We start from the raw sequence: 25,322 nt of genomic DNA on the forward strand, positions 1-25,322 counted from the left end.
CCCATGTTGTTCACATCATACAATGTAGATCCTACTAACCCAGTAGCCAATGTCGTTCACATCACACAACACAGATCCTACCAGTAACCTGTGCTATTCACATCACACAAGGCAGATTCCACTTAACACTTAACCTAAGCTGTTCAGATCATATACTGTAGATCCTACTTATCTTTGACCTGCACTGCTCACATCATACAATGTAAGCCAGTACCTGTACTATTCACATGACACAACACAGATCCTACTTAACCAGTAACCTGTGCTATTCACATGACACAACACAGATCTTACTTAACCAGTAACCTGTGCTATTCACATGACACAACACAGATCCTACTTAACCAGTACCTGTGCTATTCACATGACACAACACAGATCCTACTTAACCAGTAACCTGTGCTATTCACATCACACAAAGCAGATCCTACTTAACCAGTAACCTGTGCTATTCACATCACACAACACAGATCCTACTTAACCAGTACCTGTACTATTCACATGACACAACACAGATCCTACTTAACCAGTAACCTGTGCTATTCACATGACACAACACAGATCCTACTTAACCAGTAACCTGTACTATTCACATGACACAACACAGATCCTACTTAACCAGTACCTGTACTATTCACATGACACAACACAGATCCTACTTAACCAGTACCTGTACTATTCACATGACACAACACAGATCCTACTTAACCAGTAACCTGTACTATTCACATGACACAACACAGATCCTACTTAACCAGTAACCTGTGCTATTCACATGACACAACACAGATCCTACTTAACCAGTACCTGTACTATTCACATGACACAACACAGATCCTACTTAACCAGTAACCTGTGCTATTCACATGACACAACACAGATCCTACTTAACCAGTACCTGTACTATTCACATGACACAACACAGATCCTACTTAACCAGTAACCTGTACTATTCACATGACACAACACAGATCCTACTTAACCAGTAACCTGTACTATTCACATGACACAACACAGATCCTACTTAACCAGTACCTGTACTATTCACATGACACAACACAGATCCTACTTAACCAGTAACCTGTGCTATTCACATGACACAACACAGATCCTACTTAACCAGTAACCTGTACTATTCACATGACACAACACAGATCCTACTTAACCAGTACCTGTACTATTCACATGACACAACACAGATCCCACTTAACCAGTAACCTGTGCTAGTCACATGACACAACACAGATCCTACTTAACCAGTACTTGTACTATTCACATCACACAACACAGATTCCTACTTAACCAATACCTGTGCTATTCACATCACACAAAGCAGATCCTACTTAACCTGTGCTGTTCACATCATGCACTGTCGGTCCTACTTAACCCTTGACCTCTGGTGTTCGTGTCATATAAAATACATGTTTATGTCTGTCCTACCCTTTCTCTAAAGCTCGCACCGTTTTTGTCTCTAGTACTTCTTAATAAAAGATGTTTCCAACATAGCTCTCAACCTCTTAGCAGAAAACATCTGGACAAAACCAAAAGTAATAGGGGGACAAAGCCACAAAAATAGGGACAAATTTTAAATATTGTTCTTATAAACTTAAAAAGTTGCTAGAATAAAAGATCTTGAGTTACAGTATATGTTATGAAGGATATGATGTCTGAATCTCAAATGCCTGAAATTATTTAGTGCAGTCAGTTTTCACTGATTTGCCACAAAAATTCAGAAAACCAGAAATTTTATGAGGAACACACCAAAAATACAAAGCAAAAATCTGGACATTCTGCAAACATCTGGACAGTTGAGATGTTTGTTTCCAATCATCCACCACTATGCAAAAAAGTCCTTGCAACTATACTAATGCTTCCACCTTGTATCTTCAGACTGTGCCATTTTGTTCTTGTGCACATCTGGACTCTACGGTTTCTCTTGTGGTGCATAAAGTTTTCATCAAGTTGTCCTGTTTGCTTTGTTTCTGCAATGTAATACAACCTATGCTCTTCTTATCTGCCTGTAATGCCTCATTCAGACCACAACCCATCTTCACTAACCTCTTACTCAGCATTGCTTCTTGCCATCCATGTTTTTATGAAAAAATTAAGTCACTAAAATTGTGCAACACTCTAGAAGGGGATACTTTACTAAGTTTCCTTAAAGACTGATAAAATTTATGTTTGCTGTTGATGGTATCTGATCTTATGTGTGGCCACATTTCACCACTATTTCTTGTTCGGGCACTGTTTAAAAGCACATCATGTGATAGGAGTTTTCTCTTGGTCCTTTCTGCTTCTCTGCTGTTTGTGCTTTGCCCCCCCCCCCCCCCCACACACACACACACAAAAAAACATTCATGCAAAACACATGGAAAAACATACGTACACACTATGTACATCCCTTCTAGGTTTTTGCTTCTCAAACGCACTGTTTTGCATAGCCTTAAATTTGGTATATTTAAGCCATTTCTCTAACTTTGTTAAGGGCCCATATTTGCAGTTTCAACACCTTCATGCACATTCTATACAGCAAATTATTAATGTGTCAAGTTTAAAGATAGCATATGTGCCTTTAAATGTACCTGGGAATGAGAAGTTCCACAGTGTTAATCAGGAAACTATGTATTATCCAAGGTAACAAGGCACTGATCAGCAAATAATGCATTGCAAAACTAGGTAGTATACTACAGAGACGGAAGTCCATTCCTAATATGGTGGGTCAGAATGGTGTGCAGGCGCTTTACCTAAAAGACCCTGGAGGTGTGGAGTGTGACAGTCTAATTCGGGATAATTTGTAGAGTACACCTGTAAGAATCAACTGGACTACAGAGCCAGAATCAGGATCTGGTTGAGGCCTACATTCTCAGACTTTTATAAAGACTGCCTGTTTACTGAAGGGGCTATGCACTGGAAATAGTAAATTGATGAAAAGTAATCAAAGGTTTTGTTTTGAGCTGTAAGCCATGCAGACTGTTCTTTTTCAACCTTTGTCTATTAATGAAGCCTGTGTTTTTATACATTTCTCCCTCCAGTAGCTCCTTGGTAAGTACTAGGCTAACTGCTCTTGTGAGGCCATTTTAAGCCTAGCCAATTATCCATTGTGAAACCCTGTACCTTGTGTTTGTAAAGCAAACACCTTAACCATTAAGCTACCATCCCAATTACAGTACTACTGGAATAAGGCATTCTTCTTCATTTTCTGTGACAGCATTAAAAATAGTGAAAAGGACTGGTCTCAGACCTAAATGGTACCTCACCACTTTTTTCAGACTACCGTATATACTGTTACAGTCTACATGCTGCTATGAATTTAGTGGCACGTGTGTGTGTGTGTGTGTGTGTGTGTGTGTGTGTGTGTGTGTGTGTGTGTGTGTGTGTGTGTGTGTGTGTGTGTGTGTGTGTGTGTGTGTGTGTGTCTATTTGAACATTTACTTACTTATTAAACATATAGCAGAAATGGTTTACCACAGGCACCTTTCAGTCAAAAGGGCAACAGTAAAAAATATATAGAATTATTTTACAACAGCCATTTTAGTCAGCTTGTCTTAAGAAAGAAACCAGAATACTCAGAGAAACCCAGACAGACTGAGACAGAACATGGACACTTCCGCACATAAAGTAATCAGCAGTCGTAAGTAAAACACAGATCTCAGGGCTGTGATGCAGACATCCTAAAATATTGAGCTACTGTGCTATTAAAGCTGCTTTTTTACCCAAAGTACTATGGTTAAAGCTATGTGGTCAACATAATATGTAACCAAAAAGCAGTGAAAATCGTTCTGTTTGCATACTGTGTATATTTTTCTTCAAAAAGTAGTTGGGAAGTATCTATGCACTTTTGTTCATAGATTCATAGGTTACTGTGAAATATGCTTGCTGATGTACTGGGCCATTGGCATAAATAAAAATCATAACTCACTTCTGCATTCCAGATGTTTTGTTTGATGTCTGGGACAGGCAGTTGGAATGGAAAACGGGATTTTTGTAAGCAACTGTAAATATAAATTCTGCCTTCTGTCTCTCCTGGGAAAGCGTGGATCACAGCCACTCAACAAACTGAGATAGTAGAATGGTGTTGTGTGAAGCCATAATCAAACAGCAATGCAAGAAAAGAAAGTTTCATTATTCTGAAGGGACTGAGGTAGCATGAGAAGGACAGGGTGAAAGTCAGAGTAGCTGAAGAAAACAATCAAATCACTTGTAGAAAGTATTTCCCAAATAAAGTTTGCTACGAAAAAAAATTACTGGTTAGATATCCATACTTCAGTCTGTCAGAATCTATAACATGAGTGAAAGGACTTATGAATAAAATATGGGTATAAACACCCTACTTACGAATGCTGTGGCAGTCACCATGAGTTAACTTAATCAAGGATACAGCAAAGTACGTCCAACCTACTTAAAAATTCTGTGCAAGTCATCACATAGTTTATACAAGAACATTGACACAATACAGTGGTTTGTTCTGCCAAAAAGTCTGCAGTGGTTTTACAAGGTTTGGAATGGTATATTACATAACTTTATAAACCACAATGAAAACCATTCCAAACTGTTGTGAACAATGCATAAACAGAACAAGCAGGCAGGCAGTAGCAGCAGTTGTATAATTATGATTTCTAACTAAAATACTGCTATTACACAAAAATTAATAGCTAGTAAATAAAATATAAGACTCAGGTTCAAACAGACATTAAAAACTTGATTCATTTACATTTATGTACTTATTTTTTTGACCATGTCACACTGATCACAGCGATAACCCTCTTACAATTGGAACCCAGGAGAATATCAACACACAGACGGACAGCTGCATGGCGGAACATCTATGTGTAGTCTGTCTGGAAGTTTACTACACAGGATTAAGGTTATGCACTGTTAGTGATAAGACCCTCAGTTCCCATGTGACTAAAGGCACTCATTTGAGCCTTGAGTATATCCAGGTAACACACAAAAAAAGTCAAATTAGTCATTCAACGACTAAACATACTAAGTATAGACTGAATATTTATCGTCTCATGTTCCACAGAAACCTGGTGGTTTCCAAGCAGAGAATGCCATGACTTACATTATTCTAAAATCGGACATTACAGTACAGCACTGATATCTGCTCTTAATGAGACTAACTATTCGTAATGGCCTGAACTCAATGCAGCTTCACTTATACTATGAATGAGGTAGTAGAGAGGACCCAGTAAGACTCTTATTTCACAAAAGTTTGTTTCTTTCTTGTACATGTATGAGGTGGGTGTTGGGCAGAATCTACTAAATGCCCTAGCTACCAAACAAAAGAAGCCACAGGTATTTCTAGCTATATTGTTAAGGAAATATAAAGTTGTCTGCAGCGGTACGGAAAATGACAAAAAAACTGAAAGAACTTTATTCGGTTTGGTTGAGAAAACACTTCTTACTATCAGGTGTAAGGGCATGTGTCAAATCCATCACTGACAAAGAAGGGACCCACCATTATAAAATGCAGTGGGGGGATCTGGTACCCAGTGCTATAATGGGTCAGCAATGGGATCTGGTGGCAGATTCTACACTGGGGGAGTGGTGGGATCTGCTAGCAGATTCCTTATTAGGATCATAAAGGTATAAACTCATGAGAATTTACAGTAAACACAGAGTTGTTACCTTAGGATGCATCCTCCATACAGGATAACATAAAAAATAGCTATTCTACTGGTCTACATCAGAAGAAGTATGACCCTCACAGACCTGCTTTAGCAGCAATTTTCAAGGCATTTTGCTTTATAGAAGTCTAAGAAAGGCAGTGAGGTCCAGAAGCAATGATATAAGCATATCCTCTTAGAAAAATAGGTCAGTACTAAACAGAAAACATAAATAAGTGATTTTTTTGTAAAAGAATGTATAGTTCTGTCATACTCAACATAAAAGATAGCAATAATATAATTCATTAATCAACTGTTTTATTGTAACACAAAGAGAGTTATGACTCCAGCTGACACAGAAAGCACATTTTAATTATCTCTACTCTGTGTTTGCTACAGCAATTCAAGTTCTGCAGATGAATCTGAAATAAAAGAAAATAAAAACCAAACCACCCTCAAATATGTAATAAACACAAATCCAGATGAAAACATATCAGTCTGAGGCAGAAGAATAAGGCAAACACAGTTTCAATTCAGCTCTTTCATCTAAACAATCCTAGATTTCTTCAGAATAAAACCTACTCAACACCACATGATTATATAAACACTAGAAAAGTTATGGCTGCTACTAATAACATCATACAATCAAATATATTTAAATACATTTAAAAGACAGTGAATAAAAACAATTATTTTAAAGCACTATGGTAAAAAGCACATTTATACAAAATACATTATTAAAATTTTTTTTTTATCATAAAATAGCAGTCCTCATCTTTAATAAATTGTTGCCCAGTGAGCCGAGTCAGAAACCACACCACACTGACTTTGCGACCATAACATTCATTGACAACCATTAAGGATGCCACAATAATTCAGAAGCAACATATAGAGTCAATAACCACTAAACCATTAAATCAAGCTGGTTGGTGTAACCCAGCCTGTTCCGGCTGCCACTGCTGAAACAAACAGTTACATATTCTAAGCTACTTCAGACCTGGTGGCAAACCCATTTTACTACTCCTTACAAGCCACATACCCCTTGATGTAGCCACCAGTCAAATATGGGTCCAACCTGAGGAGAGCAGAGGGCACTGAACAGGAACAGGAGGGAAAACAAGAGGGGGGTGAGGCTGTAAGACACTGCCTGACACTATGATGAGGGTTGGGAGGGAGGGTCGACATGCCTGCTGACAAACCTGCCAAGCAGAGGCATTGCACTCCCTCAACAAGGGGGTACACCTCATCATGCCCACTCTTGATGACTCGTACACTCGAGGACAACACACCATTACAGGAAAGTCATCAATAATGGAAATTGAGTCATTTAATCCTGGAAACATGTTGCATTGAATTTAATCTCCTAGAAAAATTCACAGCTTTGTGTGAGTGTAGTACCTCGCAGGATGCGCAGCAGCAAGTCCCGCCTAAACCCCACCCACCATCCAACAATCAGTGACGATTAGTAAACTTAAGTAATATTCATACTGATGGTGGCAAGAATATTCATTGTCTATTCAGAGTTTACCTTTTTCCTCAATGTACTGCGATCTTGAAATTGGTATATTTAATTAGCAGTGGGGGTCTGGGGTACAGGGGGATTTGCTCCCATGCAAAAACAAAGGAAAAAATAGCACTATAACTGCAAATCTTATTTTTTTTCCTTCTTTTTTGCAGGGGGGCAAGCCCCCCTGCAACCCCCGCAGTCCCCGCAAATTAAATATACCAATTCTAAGATCGCACTACATTGAGGAAAAGGGTGAAGTACAAATAGACAATGAATATTCATGCCGCATCTGCGTGGCTGCCAGTCATGAATGTTTTCCATACAATGACACACCCCTTTCACCTGTCAATAACTAATAGACATCTGCACAGAATGACCTGTGAGGTACTATACTAACACAAAGCCAAGTTCACATGCCTCTAAGTGAGTTTTCCACTCACCACACCCCTTTACTACCTTTTCCAAGATAAAAAAATTTTAATTGCACAAAATCCTGGCAGGTAATAGAGTGCTTATATAAGGCACGTATTGCATTAAGCATCTAAATGCTATAAACATGCTGATAAATGCATTTCCTCAAATCATGTCCAGGTTTTCTGATGTGGAATGCATTGCAATAATCGCATTTTGCAACATAAACAACCTCTAATATTCCACAAGACAATTCCCTTTACAATTTACTATAAAACTGGGTGGCACATAAACTTCATTCCACTCAAGTGTACGTGGGCATTGTGCATAGGCTCCACTCTTAAACACTCTGTTATTTTTTGTTGTTGTTTTCACTGTGGGAGATACACGCCAGTAAATTCTTAATATTTTTTACTTTTTTAAAAACAAACAATTTGGTTTGTAGTTTAGTTTTGTTGACTACAATCTGCATATAATATAATAGGGGAAGCTAAGTGGAAGTAAAGTAACAAAAACGTTCCTGAGGAATTTTTACTGTATTTTTGTATTCCTGTCACTACTCATAGTTAGGGATTATTCACCACCTCTCCAGTAATATCCAGTAATAATTTGTTTAAATCTGCCATTTTTCTCATTTAAAATTCGCAGTTCAGTACTTCTTAGCAAGTCAGGTGGCTAGCATTAAGGCACATGATGTAACAAATGCCTTATACAGGACCTCTGAGGGATGATGACTGGAAAACTTTCTGAACAGATTCAATGCAACGTTTCCAGAATTAAATTACTCAATATCAGTCAACAATTTATTAAAGGTGAGAGCTGCTAGTTTACGATAAGAAAAAAAGTTTGTTTTAACAATGTATTTAGTATAAATGTGCTTTTTGCCATAGTATTTTAAAATAATTGTATTTGTATTCACTGTCCCTTTAAATGCATTTAAATGTATGTGATCATGTGATGTTCTTACTAGCTGTCATGTGACTTTTCTTGTATTTCAGTGTTACGTGGTATTCAGTAGATTTCTTTCGTTAGAAGTCTAGGATTGTTTAGACGAAAGCGTTAAATTAAAACGGTATTTGCCTTATTCTACGCCTTGGACTGATGTCTTTAAATCTGGAAATAAAAGAAAATACAAAATCTAAACCTCTTAATGAAAATGTGAGAATCTAGTTAATAGGCAGCTGATGACAATGAGACTGTGAGTCTTGATACTACTCAAGACCACTTCTATTTTCTTTTAATGATTTATTTACTATTACAAAGACATGGTGCACAAAAATAGGACCTTTGTTCATGAAAAATTTACCAAACTGTATGAACCTTTCCCTCCCTGATCTGACAAAGTTCATCTACAATATAACAGTTAATGCCCAGACAATGGAATCTGATAAATGCCCTGGAATAGGGGCCATGCTACTGAGAAAGGTTAAATCTAAAACGGCTGTAAGGAACAGATGCCATACAGTCAGGCAAGTAAATGTTCTTGCAAATTACCACTCACCCTTCTTTTGTTTCTTCTGGTGTCAACCAAGGTAGTGGCAGACTAAGTAGGGAAGCTTGAAGGTACCTTAAGCATCCACAGATAACCTACAAGACATAATCTCTCTAGGGCATCCTCCCAGTGGACATCCTTTAAAAAAAGCATGAACAAACTCAGCTGGCGCCATTTAATCCAAAAGTGCAGCAGCTCTACTAAGTGGATCTCCCAGAATCACTAAACTCCTCATCATTTCATGAACAGTTGGCCTGGTAACCTTCCCCAAATACCGAGTTGCTCATCCTGTCATGAGAAATATGCCTAGACACCTTCCTCAGTCACTGAGCTGCTCATCCTCTCATGGACATCATGTCTGATGACCTTCCCTGGTCACTGAGCTGCTCATCCTCTCATGGACAGTATACCTGGTGGCTTTACCCAATCACTGAGCTGCTTATCCTCTCGTGGACTGCCTGGTGACATTTCCCAGTCACTGAACTGCTCGTCCTCTCATCGACAGTATGCCTGGTGACCTACCCTGGTCACTGAGCTGCACATCCTCTCATGGACAGTATGCCCGGTTACCTTCACTGGTCGCTGAGCTGTTCATCCTCTCATGGACAATAAGACTGATGACTCCCTAATCGCTGACTTGCTCATCCTTTCAGTGGGCAGAAAGCCTGGTGACTCTCCCCTACCACCGAGTCTACTCAGCTTGGTGACCTTCTCCCACCGATCTACTCATCCTTTCATGGACAATAAGCCTGGTGGCCTTCCCCAGTCACAGAGATGCTTTCCCTTTCAAAATCTGTAAGCCTATAAAAATAAGAGATACTGAGAGTTTTGCCTGAAACCCCAGCTCTCCCTTTGCTATGGATAGGTCATCTAACACAAGCACACTGCCATTACCCATCTCCATTTCTCAAATCTCACACTCCCTCTTGCCATCAGTCATCAACTCTTTTACAAGAAGCAACACACACACACACACACACACACACACACACACACACACACACACACACACACACACACACACACACACACACACACATTGAAGACATCAAGCCATTCTATTCCATCTCTTCCATAACAACACCACAGCCAAAGATTTGGAGGTGTTAATTTTCATCCCTGCCAGTTCAACAGCAAATCTTAAGTTAAGATCAGATAAGGTCAGACTTAAATAAACAAAACAGTACAAGAAATATTTGCTACCAATAAACAAAGTGTGTACTAAATGCTTAATTATAAATCCGCACTTTATTACACTTATGGGAGAGTTTTTAAACACTCACAGCTCTTTATAATGGTGAAGTCAACAACCTGTTGCATAAAAATGTGAGGCTAGATAACATCAGAACAGCAAAAGGGAATACAGACTACACTAAAATGTGTAGTTTGCATCCTTGTCATGTCCTGTGCTTTAAAAAGCAAATTTGACTGCCAACAAAAAAGGTTACAGTTTATACTGACCTGCCAGCATTAGCTAGGAAACAGCACATACATTTGTTATTCTAGCCAAGTTATAGAATGCATTTTGTATCTTGTGTTTGCGTGTTAATGTTCCAGTGTACACCTGGCAGTGATGTTCTGCTTGTCAGCTGGTTCCTAGTGACCTCACTATGTGATACAGACGTGACACATAATACAGACTGGTGCATCTGTGGTTGTTTGGGAAGGAAGAATACCATTACAAGATGCGTATACTGACTTCCTCTACTTTCAAGACATCCTGTTATTCATGCACAATGCCAAAACAAAATCTTTTGTCAATGTTATTTGTGAAAAACAAATGTATCTCTGCTACAAAGCACGGGAAGTGAGAGACCTTCTCTCACTTAGAAAGATACCATGATAAGGGTTAAATCGTCTACAAGCAGATCATCTCAATTCATAAGCTAAAATTTTAAAACGACCACCTGCAGTTTTAGCTCCAAATTAGTTTTTGTAATTTGATAAATTATTTTTTAAGGCACTCACTGTTCATTAAAAGCAGTCTCCATGAAGACAAGGATTTATGGGAAAATGACAGGCATCGTGAGGTTGGCCTAGTAAAATGTGTGTGGCTGAACTTATTAAATCTCAACAAAGTTAATGCGGTGGCACTTTTTTAACACAGAAGGAAATTATATGCCTTTTCACATCTTAAATAATTTACAGATTCTGGCTGTGTAAAGAGTGTAAAGAAAGCTTGCTGAGTGTTTCTGTTAAGATGATCAACACTCCACCACACTTCCTAAAAGCTGAAGTTCACCAGGAAAATAAATAAGGACCATGACAGGTATCTACAGTTTCACGCAATTCCTTTTTCAGATCAGGAGGCATGCGATAATAATCAGTTTACAATATATATGGTCAAGCAGCAAAACAGGAAACACATGTCTGTAGAAATAACACAGTATCAACTTAACTCTGCTGTACTGGTGGTTTTCCTTTAAGGCTTTCCTTGCATTCACCAAAGCTATTTCTGGTAAGCAGTTTGTAATTATTTTCTAAGATCAGCTATGTAACACAGCAAGTATTTTTATTAAGATAAATGACAATGGCACAAATTATTTCAGCCATTCAGTTTACACCCAACTAATATTAGCTCTGCCCTCGACTGCCAACATTGTCTGCCTTTCTGAGGAGTCAGTAGTATTACATGTCTGAGTGGGAAAGCCTCATTTCTCTAGCAAAGATACAGCAGTACACTGTTACATCACTACCTCTAGCTGGCAACACACAGCATGAAACGCAAAAGAGGATAAGCACTGAGTTGATTTTTTTGTTTTACACACACACACACACACACACACACACACACACACACACACACACACACACACACACACACACACACACACACATTTCAGCAGTCTTCCCTCTCCCCGAACCCACACCATCTGCACTGCACTGCAAAGCTAATTAGGCCAAAATCCTGGATTGAATTATTAGTTCATCAAACTGCCTGACACCTAATTAATATTCGTGCACTAGTACCATATGTGTCCCTAGATCTTCATCCTTTCCACGTTTCTGCCACACTGGCCAGCCTGCCTCACAGATAAAAATGCCATCTTCCAAACAAGTTAAAATCAAAAACCTGTCGAATGCTATGTATGTGGCCCAACCACAAGTCTAGAAAAAACTTGCTTTACCCAAAATCAATTAAAACAAAATACTGTAACATAAAGTAAATCACAGAGAAAGCATTACAATGTAGACTATAAATTAGAATGATAACTCAACAGCATTAGTGAAAAGGTATTTGACAGGAACAGCTTTCCTTATTAACCTTGTTAGAAGTGTGACGAGTGTCAAGTGAGCGAACCATTACAACTATGCACAGAAGGAAGAAAAGCATGTACAGTGATTATGACACGAGGAGAACAGTTATTAAAGCACTAAACAATGAAATCTAGGTTTGAGTTTTGCCCAGTCATGCCTTGCCTGTATATTGTCTGATCCTCAGCAACCCCCACCCCCTGATCTTGATAAATTTCTGAAAAAAAATGTTATTTAATCTTTGAAGGCTACATGGTAATTAAAAAAAACACTAAGCAAGGAACTGAATCTGATCTACGTTTGCATCTTGACAAAAGAAATCTTTATAATTCTGCTGCTGTTAAGTATAATATTACACACACATTTTGCATTTTGTTTAATAAAATGCAAAGCAAGTCTAACAATGTAAACTGTTTGATGTCTGATGTTTAATAAGGATAAAAGCACAAAAAAGATCTCTTCATTCAAGGGGCGACTTTCTCACTTTCACGCACACATTTTTATCCTCAAATAAGCTGAACTATACCAAAACTGCACAAAGCAGTGTTTGTTTTTTTTAGCATATGGCTTTCTATTTAACATCACTGGCAGTTTCAGCTGCCAGCAAGCCATTTCATTCTGTTAATAACACATATCACTGCTAACGGAAGGCAACTCACTTTATCATTCACTGTAAACCTCAGTGAGTGATATACAGTTCCAGACATAAAACTTCACAGAAACACATAAGAACTTGAAAATAAGCAAAACAAATCACAATAAGATCCACATGCATTATTAATACTTTCCTGCTGCAGTCATGTAGTACATGAATTAAAATAACTTGTTCAGTGGAGCAAAAACCCAGACAAGAGATCTGACATTAAAAATTGTTAAATCTGCCAAGTTCGGTTGCTTTTTTAAACTGCACAGTCACACTTCTAATGCATCTGTGTTTTACAGTAAATTTCATTTTTGGTATTACTCCTGATGCCAAAGCTGCAAGTGGTTTAAATAAAACAACAATTATGACATGGGTTTTGATGTTTTAGTTTCTTTCTTGACTCGTTTTTTCTTGGGAACACACCCACAAAATTATGTCAGCGTATGTAATGGCAATGACTTACAAAGACCAGCAAAGCATTCTTGGATAATCAAAAGCACCTTATTTATTTAAAGGAACACCAACTCACATTACTGTCTACCTAATAACGCATTACAAGTGTTCATTTTCAAAGTATAGTGTTCCACCTGTGAGACACAGAAGGCAACTTGTCTTACTAGGATATAACACACCCTGTTGTTGCATTTAACATAGAAAAACTGTCTTATTCACTAATGTTGGTAGTGAAGCATTGTATGCTCAATCTGTTATGGTATTACATCTAAAATTTTCAGCTTCGAGAACATTTTCAATGGGCTGTATTTAAACAGCAACATTAATTGCAAAATAACACTTTTTTGTATCAACCACTATAAAATTATATATTGTATATGAAAAGGAGTTTGTTCCTATTTCCAAAGACTTGTTAAGTAAATTAAGCACAGACCAACAGATGCAACAAGTTCACAGATGTCAAGAAGCACACCAACTCTAATGCTTGCATAGTTATTTTTTTTTTAACAGCTACCTCCACATTGGATACTTGTAGCTAATGTAATACATTAACATGTACCATCAATCTGCAAAGATCCACTGAAAATCGGACCACAGCAGTTCAGTACAGCTGCAGACCCTAAAGAAACCACAGTACTGGCATAATATAAACAGCATGACAGAGTAACAATGTTTCTATGACAACCAATAGCTTGATCACGTACCAGAACAGATAACGGCCTGCGCACGTCTCATTTTTATTTACGCATTTGATAACTTCTTTTCAGGAGCAACCTGAGAACATGGTCTGATTAAATGACTTGTCATTTGCTAAGTTAACAGGTGAAGTCTGACACAGAGTCAAACCCAGGATTACAGAGTGAAGTCCATTCACAGCTCACTGCCTTAAACCTCCAAGTGCCACATAGCCAGTAAAAGATTACGTTTTGCATTCTACTTCCACACCTAACAACTTTATTCGAGGCTGCAATCCCTTGATCCAAGGATGACTTATTTTACAAATCTTTGCTACTGATGTTCATTCAATGTCCTGAGGAAATTTTCACAATTCAATATAAAGATCACCTTAAATCATGAATGAAAAAAGGATCTAGCTGAAGCTACTCATTTAACAAACTATGATCAGCACAGAGTGCTCTCCTCAACTTATCTAGCTATGCAAAAGTTGTTGACTGATCCTTTGATTTTCTCTTTATCACTTAACTCCCCAATCTCAACAACTGAAAAATCTTGGTAGATCCCACCCATTGAATGTTAGGCCGTTCAGCTATCTTACTGACAATGGCAACCAACATAAGAACTTGGCATTTAGGAAACAAACAAATATGAATTATTTTTCTTCTTTCGGCTTTTCCCAGTTAGGGGTTGCCACAGCGGATTACCTGTCTGCTCATGATTGGCAATGGAGTTTTATGGTGTTGAATTGCCAGCCCGGTGCCCAACCTTCTACAGAAGGCACACACACTCACACCTAGGGCCAATTTAGAGTGTCCACTCCACCTACAGCATGTCTTTGGGAGGAAACCAGAGCACCCAGAGAAAACCCATGCAGCCACAGGGAGGACATGCAGACTCCACACAAAAGGCACCCCAGCCAAGGATCGAACCAAATAACCTCTTGCTGTGAGGCAACAACACTAACCGCTGCACCACCACAGCCACCCAAATGAACAAATATGAATAAGACACATAAATGATCATCCCTTCTACAAGATAGCAGTCTCTTGTCTCTCTCACACCTTCTCCCCAAGCAACTTAAACAATAAATATTAAGGAAATAAATATATTTGTCAAATATACCTATCTTCTAGCAACTAAACAATACCCACTAATGAAATAAAAGATACTTATCCTCCAGCCAGCAGTACAACATTCTTCTCTTGCAATTACCCATCCTTCTCCAACCTGAGATACACTACATGAACCAAAATACACTGGAGTACTTAGTATTAGCCTCAAAACTAAGAACTTTCTCTTGTAACTGTACAGCCTGTTATATAGGTTACCATACTTTGCAAGTCTGTCGCTATATTAAGGCTTCATGGTATACCACTCTATCACAAAATCACAATGCTTGAAAATGTCAAACACCATAACAATTGTAGTATGTCAGCAGGTTACAATGCCAAGACTGTCTAACTAGCTTGCTAGTTTCTGAAGAAAGCAACACATCTCATTAAAAACAGACTGCATGAAAGATGATTTGTTCAATATCATGTTATGACAATAAGAGCATTCCTACTAGTTGCAATCATAATGTGATAACGTAGAAGCACAGAAATCTGATGCATCATGTAATTGTAAACGACCTCCTCTGGCCAACCATGTTTGCTCATTTCCTCAATTCCTGGCTATGCTACGTGACTGTACCTGCCACCTCCACTCTACCCTCTGTCATCTGTATCACACCTGGTTTAAGGACTCGAGAATTCCCTTTCATTTTAATCCTTGTCAGTTTTCAGCCCATAACCTCTGCTGAAAGGCTGCTCTGTCAGCTTGCCACCAACTCTATGACAAAGTCTTCCTTACATCCCCAATGATCTATCCACCCTCTATTCTATACTTTGACATCATTCTCGCACATGATGCGATGCTACCTGGAAATTATTATGTGGCTCTTTCATTATAAATAAATAAATAATTCATTTTATTTGCAAATAGAAGTTTCAGAGAACTGAAGGGTAGTCAAAATAAACACTATGTTTTGACATGCTGGGTCATGTTTCCTCCCAGGGCATTCTATACCCAAAATAAGACTGCACTGATGTTACTCTGTAGATGCTGTCAAACACATGATAGATACCACAGCAACATGGCTGAACTTTAGTACTGCAACAAACGTTTATCTTTATCCACCAGGTAAACCCAGTAAGCACAAGGGCCTCTTTTCCAGCATTGTCTGGGTAAGTGACTCACTCAAAGTCATAAAGTAGGCAAATGAAGGCTGACAGAATCAAACCCAGGACTAAACGATTGGACTCTGTGTTAAACTACTTGTAGTCTAAAAGTAATGACTTCAGAGATTCTGGAAAAGGCAACCTTAGACTGTTATCAGGATCCATTACTTTCCAACTAAGATTAATTTTTTACATGGCCTGGGCCTAAGGCAAAAGCAAAGTACAAGGAGGTAAGACATCAGGACAATGAGGCTAGATACATCTTGACAATGGACATCAAAGTGTCACAAACAGAAGGTACAATGCACCTTAAGATTGCGAAACAAGTGACACAAACAATTCTACTGCTCTGCAAGAGCCCTTTGCTTTACATACCCTCACCAAGACTTGGTCAGTCTGATTCTGCAACAGTTTCTACTAAGAAAATAGGCTTTCAATTTTACTTTTACAGCAGTGATACTACAACAAATATCAAGGAGAAGCTGCTACTGTGGCATGACCTACATTAGCTGAATTATCCAGATCGATGAAAAAGCAGAATTATAGAAAACACAAATGGATGTCCACACACATACCCTTACACGGAGAAACTGACCAGTGCTCTGTTTCATACTTCTCTCAAATGAAATCCCAGGGCCACAGAGAAATAAATCAGCAACTTCACCCTCCAACTAATTAAAAAGGTCGATGTGTTGCATGACAAAAATCTGTATTTCAAAATGTGAGTGAGTACAACAAGAAATACATCAGAGATGTGTGGCCAGACATACTGTGCACAAAATTAACTTCTACAGGGGAATCATCTGATCAGCTTGGAAGCACCAAGTTCCTGTTCTTTAAACAAAGAATGGCATAAGACAACCAGAAAAGATAGTAAATGCGTCCGCATTAATGCATTTTTCTTTACCAGCTGTCCAATTAAACTATTCTAGTATGAGACTGGTGAAGCCTTGCTGCAAGAAAGGAGTTCCTCTCTTTCTGTCTGGCATGTTGTGAATGCATGGCAATCATGCATATAAAAAAACAAAACTGAATGGTGCTCAGCATGTCTGTGTGTGTGTGTGTGTGGGGGGGGGGGGGGGGCAAATTCAAGATCATACCATCTTGATGAAAGGACAATCTGTTGTTACACAGAAAATAAGTACTGTAACCATCTGAAAGTGGTGTGACCTCTACATTAGGCTATATAAAACTTGGGGGAGAGGGTGGGCACAATACTGGGAGGTTGCTCACATGCAAAACCACTTGTGTGCCTGGCTACTCATGTGCAAAGGGAGTTTTCAAATAGGCCATGATTTCAGATAGTGCAACAGCTTTCAGTAGGTATACAATAGTCAGGAATCACCTGTTTAGTATAAAAGTTGCAAAGTTGCTTAGAATATAAGCTATAGATAAAAAGGTACTTACTTTGGTAGATGACAACAGAATAGAGGCTTAATATACACGAGTGAAACTTCTGCTTTCACCCCCTGGGGTGTTCTGGATTTAGTATTAACATGTCTCAAAACCATTATGGCCAAAAGATAACTAAAAATTCAGCTTGTAATGCAGACATTATTGTATAGAGGAGGTAGAAATACTTTTAATAAAAGGGGATGCATGAGGCAATACTTAAAAGGGAATGTTAATCTTTTAACAGCATATATGTTTTATGTGGAGTTTTACAGAGTTTATTAAATAGTGGAAAAGAACCTGTTTTGTAAATGCTGCAATACGCATATTACATAAATACTATTTCTATGACTGCACATACAGAAATTCACATACACATATTCATCCGCATGTGTAAGTCTTCATCTTCTCGGTTAGGGGTCGCTACAGCGGACTACCTGTCCGCTCATGAGTGGCAGTGGAGTTTCATGGTGTTGAGTTGCCAGCCTTCTAAAGGAGGAATACGCACGCCTGGAGTCAATTTAGAGTGTCCAATTCACCTACAGTCCTCGGGAGGAAGCTGGAGCGAACCCACGCAACTACAGGGTCTCCACACAGACAGCCGAATCGAAGAGGCCCTTGCTGTAAAGTGGCAACGCTAACCGTTGCACCACCGTGGCCGCCCTACTCATTTGCATGTGTAAGTATCCTATGAAAGGACTCCGCACAGAGAGCACCGAACCGGAGAGCCCCTTGCTGGAAAGCGGCAACGCTAACCGCTGCACCACCGCAGCCACCTATTCACTTGCATGTGTAAGTATCACATGAAAAATAGACACATCTAAGTCCGTACTGCAAATCCGTTAAAATTACGCATTGTGCATTCTGTAAGATGGCATTAACTTCACCCACAAAGTTGGTACATTACAGCCCGTCATATATATATATATATATATATATATATATATATATATATATATATATATATATATATATATATATATATATATATATATATAGAGAGAGAGCGAGATACACACGCCCACAGAAAATGCTATTTTTTCAGACTGAAATACATATTACATATAGACAAAATGCAGAGCAAATCCAGTTACCACATTCTCAAAAAAGCAGCCTCCCTTGCAGCATTCCAGGCTCGTGAGCAGCGCGATGTGCGCGCCTGGAGGCTACAATACACATAGGAAAGGTGTGTGTCCATGCTGCTGTCCTGTTGGGATAGTTCAGGGGAAACAACTCTGCAGCTTTTAAATGAGTGTTGCAGCACGGCAGTGAGCTGCATACTACAAACATTAAACAGGCTGGCGAGACTTGCTTTTGCAGGTGCATACGGAGACATCAGGTCAGATTCTTAGGAAAGTGGTCAGCAATCTGCATTGCTTTCACTGGACAATGCACATAAACACTTGTTAAGCAGTTTTTGCCACTTAATATGGGTGTTATTTGTTAAGAAATTCCACAGCCAAGTAAAGTAGCTCTTAATGTGGCTACTTAGGATAAATGATACTTGTCTCACGTCATGCGACATGTCATAAAGCGAAAAATTAAAAAAAAAGAATGAAAATAAACGAATTGCAGATTGGCAGCTGGCACCAACCAAGAGATTTCATCGTCTTGTGTTTCTGTCTTACCAAATCACTGCAACTGGTTGCGTTCAGCTGGATTACATGAATAACATTAACAACTTTTTAAATTAATATGTATCGATGTATTTAAATGGTCAGCGCTGAAGTTGCAGCTCTGAAACCAGACAGAATAGGTCCTTTGAGGATAAATATCTGAGCTGGGTGCACCAGGTCAACAGTGTGGAATCTGCCTGCAATACGTGTGTGTATGTGTGTGTGTGTGTGTGTGTGTGTGTGTGTAGTCATAGTCAGATACTGCAGGTTTATCTTTTTACGTGGACTGTGCACGAACCTTACAATTCGCATTACTGTGTGGCTTCAGAGCACACCTTAGCTCCGCATCGCAGTCTGCTGTTTTTACTTTAGATATCCCTTCCAGATTAGGTCGATATCTGCAATACTGATGACGCAACTGTGCAAAAGTCTGACCTTTTCCCCTTAAAAGACAGAAGCATCAGCAATGTGAATAAAACGAAGCAGGGGAGTCCGTGTGTTCTGTTGTGGATTTTGAACAGCTGACCCTCACGACTATAAAAAAAATAAATAAATAAACACCTACTGTTTCTATCGGGAAGATGTAAAATGGGTTTGCTTAACATACAGGCTTACAAAGTGCCACATTTCAACAAATGATCCTGCTTTTGAAGGGGTATCACAGATTTCTCAGAAAAATTGCGCTGTCGCATACAACGTGTGGCTTTTGTGACAAGTCACGGATGTGTGCAATCAGATAATACTGCCACACAATAATGACTGGTTTCATGTTTATAACCTTTCCCTGTGATATTCCACGCTAATTAAATATTATATTACAATACTAAGCAGAAAATAGCAGTGACAAGTGTCTCCGTTTTCGGACGTTGCCCCTTATTTTACTGTTGGCTTTGTCCCTGACCCTTGAGAGGTTGAGGGCTGCTGTTTTCAGTAAAGGAAAGAGCACGCATTCTTGTGGTAGTTCCCAACCGCACAAAGCAAACTACAGATAGATGCCTAAAACAAGATCTTTACAAAAAGTTCCAGCAACGTTTAAATCTTGCCAGCTGCCTCTGTGACACTGTGGTTGATATAACGACCTGCACTCCCACCAGTGTCACTTCCCACATCAACTTGTTACTAAAACACGGTGACTCACATCACTTCTGAAGAAGAGTCGTTAAACAGCGATGTCATTTATTCTTCTGTGCGATTTGTATCATCAATAAAGCAAAACATTAAATGCAATGGTGAGCATAGCTTTCAACCGATGAGAGAGAAATCACAACAGACTCAGGGACAAATCCTCATGTATTCAGGGACAATCAGGGACATTCTTTAAATATCTGTACTGTTAGCTTGAAACATTTGCAGATTACAAGAATGTGGAGTAATACAGATATTCTGATGTAATACGTCTATAACTCTGGATTACTATAATTATTTATTAAGGGCAACTCACCCCCTTTTCTTCAGCAGTCACCACTTTTAAGAGGGATTAACAGGAACAGACCTACAATCAGAGTCTATATCAGGGACGTCCCTGAAGTTCAGGGACAGTTGAAAGGTCTGAGCTGGAATAATAAAGCCACTCGTTAAAAACTTGGGACATGTTACACACACATACACACACACACACACACACGTGTCCCCAAGATCTCAACAGCACTACAGAAAGAGCAACCTTAAGTGTGGTAAAACAGCACTCAACTACGCTTTCACGTATGCACGATCAAATAAAAAAGTGTGCCTATGACCCTTCCAATGGTCGTCTCTCCACGTTATCATAACAGTACAGATTAACCAACCCAAGACTAAAATATTAAGTGGATGTGCACACCTAACGAAGTCAACACTTCAAGAGTTGTTTTAAGTGTTGGTTGTTCACATTTCAGCATAAAATCCCTTCTTCTTCGGGAGCACAGAAAAGCATGGCGTTCACCTCTCTATACCCTTAGACATATTCAGGGTATTTGAAGGCAAACACTGACATTCCCATTAACAGCCGCATGTGCAATTAGGAATGCAAAGCAGCAGCATAACTCGCACCCCACTAGTCCGATGCTGCTGCCTACACTGAGGTCCTTTCCTCAAACAATATTCCATTCACATGAGAAGACTAGACACACAGGCGGCAGATACTGCCTTACATACATACCTTGCTGAAGGCTCAGTAGTAGCAAAGAACAAAAGGAAAGCACAAAGAGGTACATGGTGAGCACTGGTTCTCCATCAGTTTGCTTCACTAGAGAAAACTGTGTGTCCTGACCACTTCTCACAGCAAAGCTTCCAGTGTTTCTTCAGTACAACTCCTTCAAGATCCTACCGCACCTGAATAGCTCGAGCCTAGCGCTGCAACTGCTACTAGCTGGGCTGTTACAGCCAGCCAGCCTGTAGAGGGGCGGAGCAGCGTGCGTCTCCAGTCAAAACACACACTCACACACAAACACACGCACACACACACACGCGCACTTTTGCCTCCTGGCAAAACGGCAAGGGCTGCTGTCTATTTACTTTATAACACTCTGCTGCCTGTGTGCTGAGGGTTAACTGCTATAATCAGCTGATCAAAAGTGCTGTAAAACAACAGTCTGCCCCTTCAACCGCGCTTGTGCTAAATGTCTTATGCAGTGAGTAATTTAATTGTCCACCCAAAGCAACATCCGCGTCTGCCAGCCTGATATATCAGACAGTATAAATGAAGACAATATGTTAGAAATTAGGATCTTTTCTTCCTTCTAGCCTAACTATGAAGTGCCCTGGACTCATTTTTTTGACCCCCTCCAAAAACAGTTATTCAAATAAAACAGGTTGTGCTAAACAGCGTGCTGGGCACGCTATGCATGATGAAACTCAAGACGATGAAAGGAAGACTCCGCTTGCCTCACAGTTGTACCTTCTTCAGGCATAGCTCTCAACCTTCCAGCTCCAAAATGAGGAACACTAGCCTTCATAATGTGGAACAAATGGGCAAAATGTGGAACACATACACATGGTTTACTAAAAACTTCAATCATGAAGCTCATAGGATGGTTAAAATATGCTGCTTTTACTTATAAAAAGATGTTTTAATGAAATAACATGGTTCATTTCTATTTATCATGAAGTACAGATGGCTAGTGGTAAAAATTTCAGTTAAAAAATCCTAACACTAAATGTGTGACAGACCCTTTCAATGTGGCACTTTGAGCAACATTAACTTTTAAAAACCCAAATGTGGTACAAAGACATGCATCAGCGTTTCTCCACGGGCATCTGCTGAAAATTGCCTTCTTTCCAAGTTGGAGTTTCCCCGGTAAACAAATGTTAAATAAATAAATAAAAGGTATGTTCCTTGTAATGAGATTCACTTCATAGGTTCATAGGTAGGTACTAGGCTATTGGCCCTAGGGCCTATATAAGCCTAGCCAAAAAGGTACCCTGGTTTTTGCCACCCAAGAAAATTATTTTCCTGTGCCCCTGTCGAGCAGAGCCACAGAAGTGATCACCGGGGTGAATTTCGTATCTCCTATCCAATCATAGGTTCATAGGTAGGTACTAGGCTATCGGCCCTGGGGCCTATTCAACCCCTGCCAAAAAGGTACCCTGGCTTTTGCCACCCAAGAAAATTATTTTCCTGTGCCACTGTTGAGCAGAGCCACAGAGGTGATCCCCGGGGAGAATTCTATTTCCCATCCAATCATCAAGATTTTTCTTGAAGAGTGCTAATGAGGAGCTTTGTTTGATATAGATAGGTAGTTTATTCCAGAGTATGGGAAGTCTCTGGGACAGGAATCTATCCCTCCGGCATGTTCTGTTTATTGTGGTGACAAGGTTTAGGTCCCTAGAGCGTGTAGCTCGGAGGGATTGGGATATCTTTAAGTGGATCATGTCCAACAGCTCTGGGTTTGACATAGCTTTGTATGTTAGGTAGAGATCACCTCTGAGTAGGCGATATGCGATGGAGTAAAGCTGGAGTTTTTTGAGACGGTCTGTGTAGGGCATCTGTTTGAGGCCGGTAATCCTCTTTGTGAGGTATTTCTGCAGCCTTTCCAGTTGTTGTAGATGTCTTGTGAGGTACATACCAAAAGGGGCGTTGTACGCTATAACGGGTCTAATGAGTGATGAGTACAGGGGAACAATGACCTATTTTTTTTCTGGATGAGAAACATTTTGTGATGAGGTGTGCCAGATAGAAGGATTTCCTGACTACTGTGGTGATGTGATTATCAAAGGAGAGACTACTGTCCACCTGTGTCCCAAGGTCTCTTATCACACTTTCGGTGTTAAGTAGACTACCGCCTATGTTGTAGTTCATGGGTACAGAGATTTTACCAAAGGGGATGACAATGCACTTTTTGGCATTGCGCTTGAGGCCATGGCTTTGACACCAGGCATCTGTCTCAGTGAGGCCCTTTTGTAGGATGTCCACATCGTTAGGAGTTTCGATTATGGCTCCTAGTTTGCAGTCATCTGCGAACTTCATTAGCCAAAGACCTTCTGTGTTAGCCTATACTTCAGAGAAGTAGATACCAAACAGGAGAGGACCCAGGACTGAACCCTGTGGTACTCCACTTGTCACTGGTCTGAAGTCGGATTTGGAGTCTGCTACTTTCACAGTGTGGGTTCTGTCAGTGAGCCAGTTGGAAACCTATCTTGTGACATAGGGATTTATACCTAGTTTACTGAGTTTATCTATAATTCCAGAGTAGGGGATGGTGTCGAAAGCCTTGGCAAGATCTAGATAGGCTGTGTGAACCACCTTACCCTTGTCTATGGCTTTGGTGACTTCTTCAAAGAAGTCTGTCAGGTTTAGGAGACATGATCTGCCTTTTACAAACCCGAACTGGGTGGGGTCCAGAGTTTGGAGATTACCAATGTCATTGTTTATAAGTTCCACGATGATACATTCCATAGCCTTGCAGACCAGACTCATCAGGCTAATAGGGCAGTAGTTCCTGGGGTCTGTGGTGGCTCCCCCTTTGTGGAGTGGGATAACCGTTGCTGTGCACCATTCAGTAGGCACAAAGCCTGAGGTGAGGCTATGATTGAACATAGTACTTAGGCGGGGTGCTAGTTCATTCTGTAGTTCGTGTAGAACACAGCCTGGGATATTGTCAAGTCCCATGGATGCTCTGTTCTTGGCTTTGGAGAGTGTGGGTTTTACCTGTGCAGCCGTGACTACATGAACTTTGCATTCTTTCGGTATAGAGATGGGCCCTTTAGGGGGTGAGGGCGGGTAATGTTAGCACTGAACCTGTCTGCCAGGATGTTGGCAATATCAGTTGGTTCTGTATATTTAGTGCCATTGTGCTGTAACTCAGAGCAGATCTGAGTGTTGCCATTGAGATTCTTGACAGCTATAGAATGCTTTGTGGTTGTCTTTATAATCAGTGGCAATTTTGTTTTCGTAACTAGCTTTGGAGGATTTTATGAGAGATCTCAGCTTTTTCTGAGGCTTACCAGGGAGTTCCTCCAATCATGGGATTTTACTCTTTTTTATAACAGTTTCTTTGTTCTGCTGTAGAGTTTGTTTATGGCAGGGGACCAGCAGATTGGCTTCCTTTTTTGGAGGATAGCATTATGGTTCTGTTAGGGATTGTACGATCCATGCACTCGTATAAGTGCTTATAAAGTGAATTTGTGTAGGATTCAGTAGTTGTACCTCTATTGTCTGTCTGCATGGGTGTCGTGAAGTTTGCCATTCTGTCTTAAGAAGCGTGAAGTTGGCTTTGGAGAAATTTTTTATGGTGGTTTCCCTAATGGGGGGTGGGAGCAGGATGTGGATGTCTGGGGTGATTAGCTTGTGGTCGGATCTGACCAACGAGGAATTGACCTCTGGTGTGGAACACCAGTTGCCCATTTTGGTAATGACCAGGTCTAGGATACTGCTGCCTCTGGTGGAGTGGTGTGGATAAGTTGATCCAAGGCATTAGAATTTATGAATCCCAGAAAACATTGCGCAAAACAGTTGTTACATGAATAGTTTTCCCAGTTAATAGTGGGGTAGTTGAAATCGCCCATTATTAGGGTGTTAGGTTGTACCCTAATATTTTCCAGTGTATCAGTATCAAGAAATGAAGAGTGGG

General features: G+C 39.8%; 2 protein-coding genes across 2 annotated transcripts in view; one reads left to right on the forward strand and one right to left on the reverse strand.

Annotated features, from left to right (window-relative positions):
- The window catches only part of LOC122801556 (mast/stem cell growth factor receptor Kit-like), a 591,006-nt gene extending 569,386 nt beyond the window's left edge, over positions 1-21,620 (reverse strand). The window contains exon 1 of the mRNA XM_044070993.1: positions 21,413-21,620. Within this exon, the coding sequence (XP_043926928.1) occupies positions 21,413-21,467 (55 nt within the window). The 5' untranslated portion in view covers positions 21,468-21,620. The remainder of the gene's footprint in view (positions 1-21,412) is intronic.
- The window catches only part of LOC122801555 (E3 SUMO-protein ligase RanBP2-like), a 2,328,503-nt gene that overhangs the window by 369,225 nt on the left and 1,933,956 nt on the right, over positions 1-25,322 (forward strand). The gene's annotated exons all lie outside the window — the stretch shown is intronic.

The sequence above is a fragment of the Protopterus annectens genome, chromosome 5.part0 (assembly GCF_019279795.1).
Source record: "Protopterus annectens isolate FY-2018-M chromosome 5.part0, PAN1.0, whole genome shotgun sequence".
In the NCBI taxonomy this organism is placed as follows: domain Eukaryota; kingdom Metazoa; phylum Chordata; order Ceratodontiformes; family Protopteridae; genus Protopterus; species Protopterus annectens.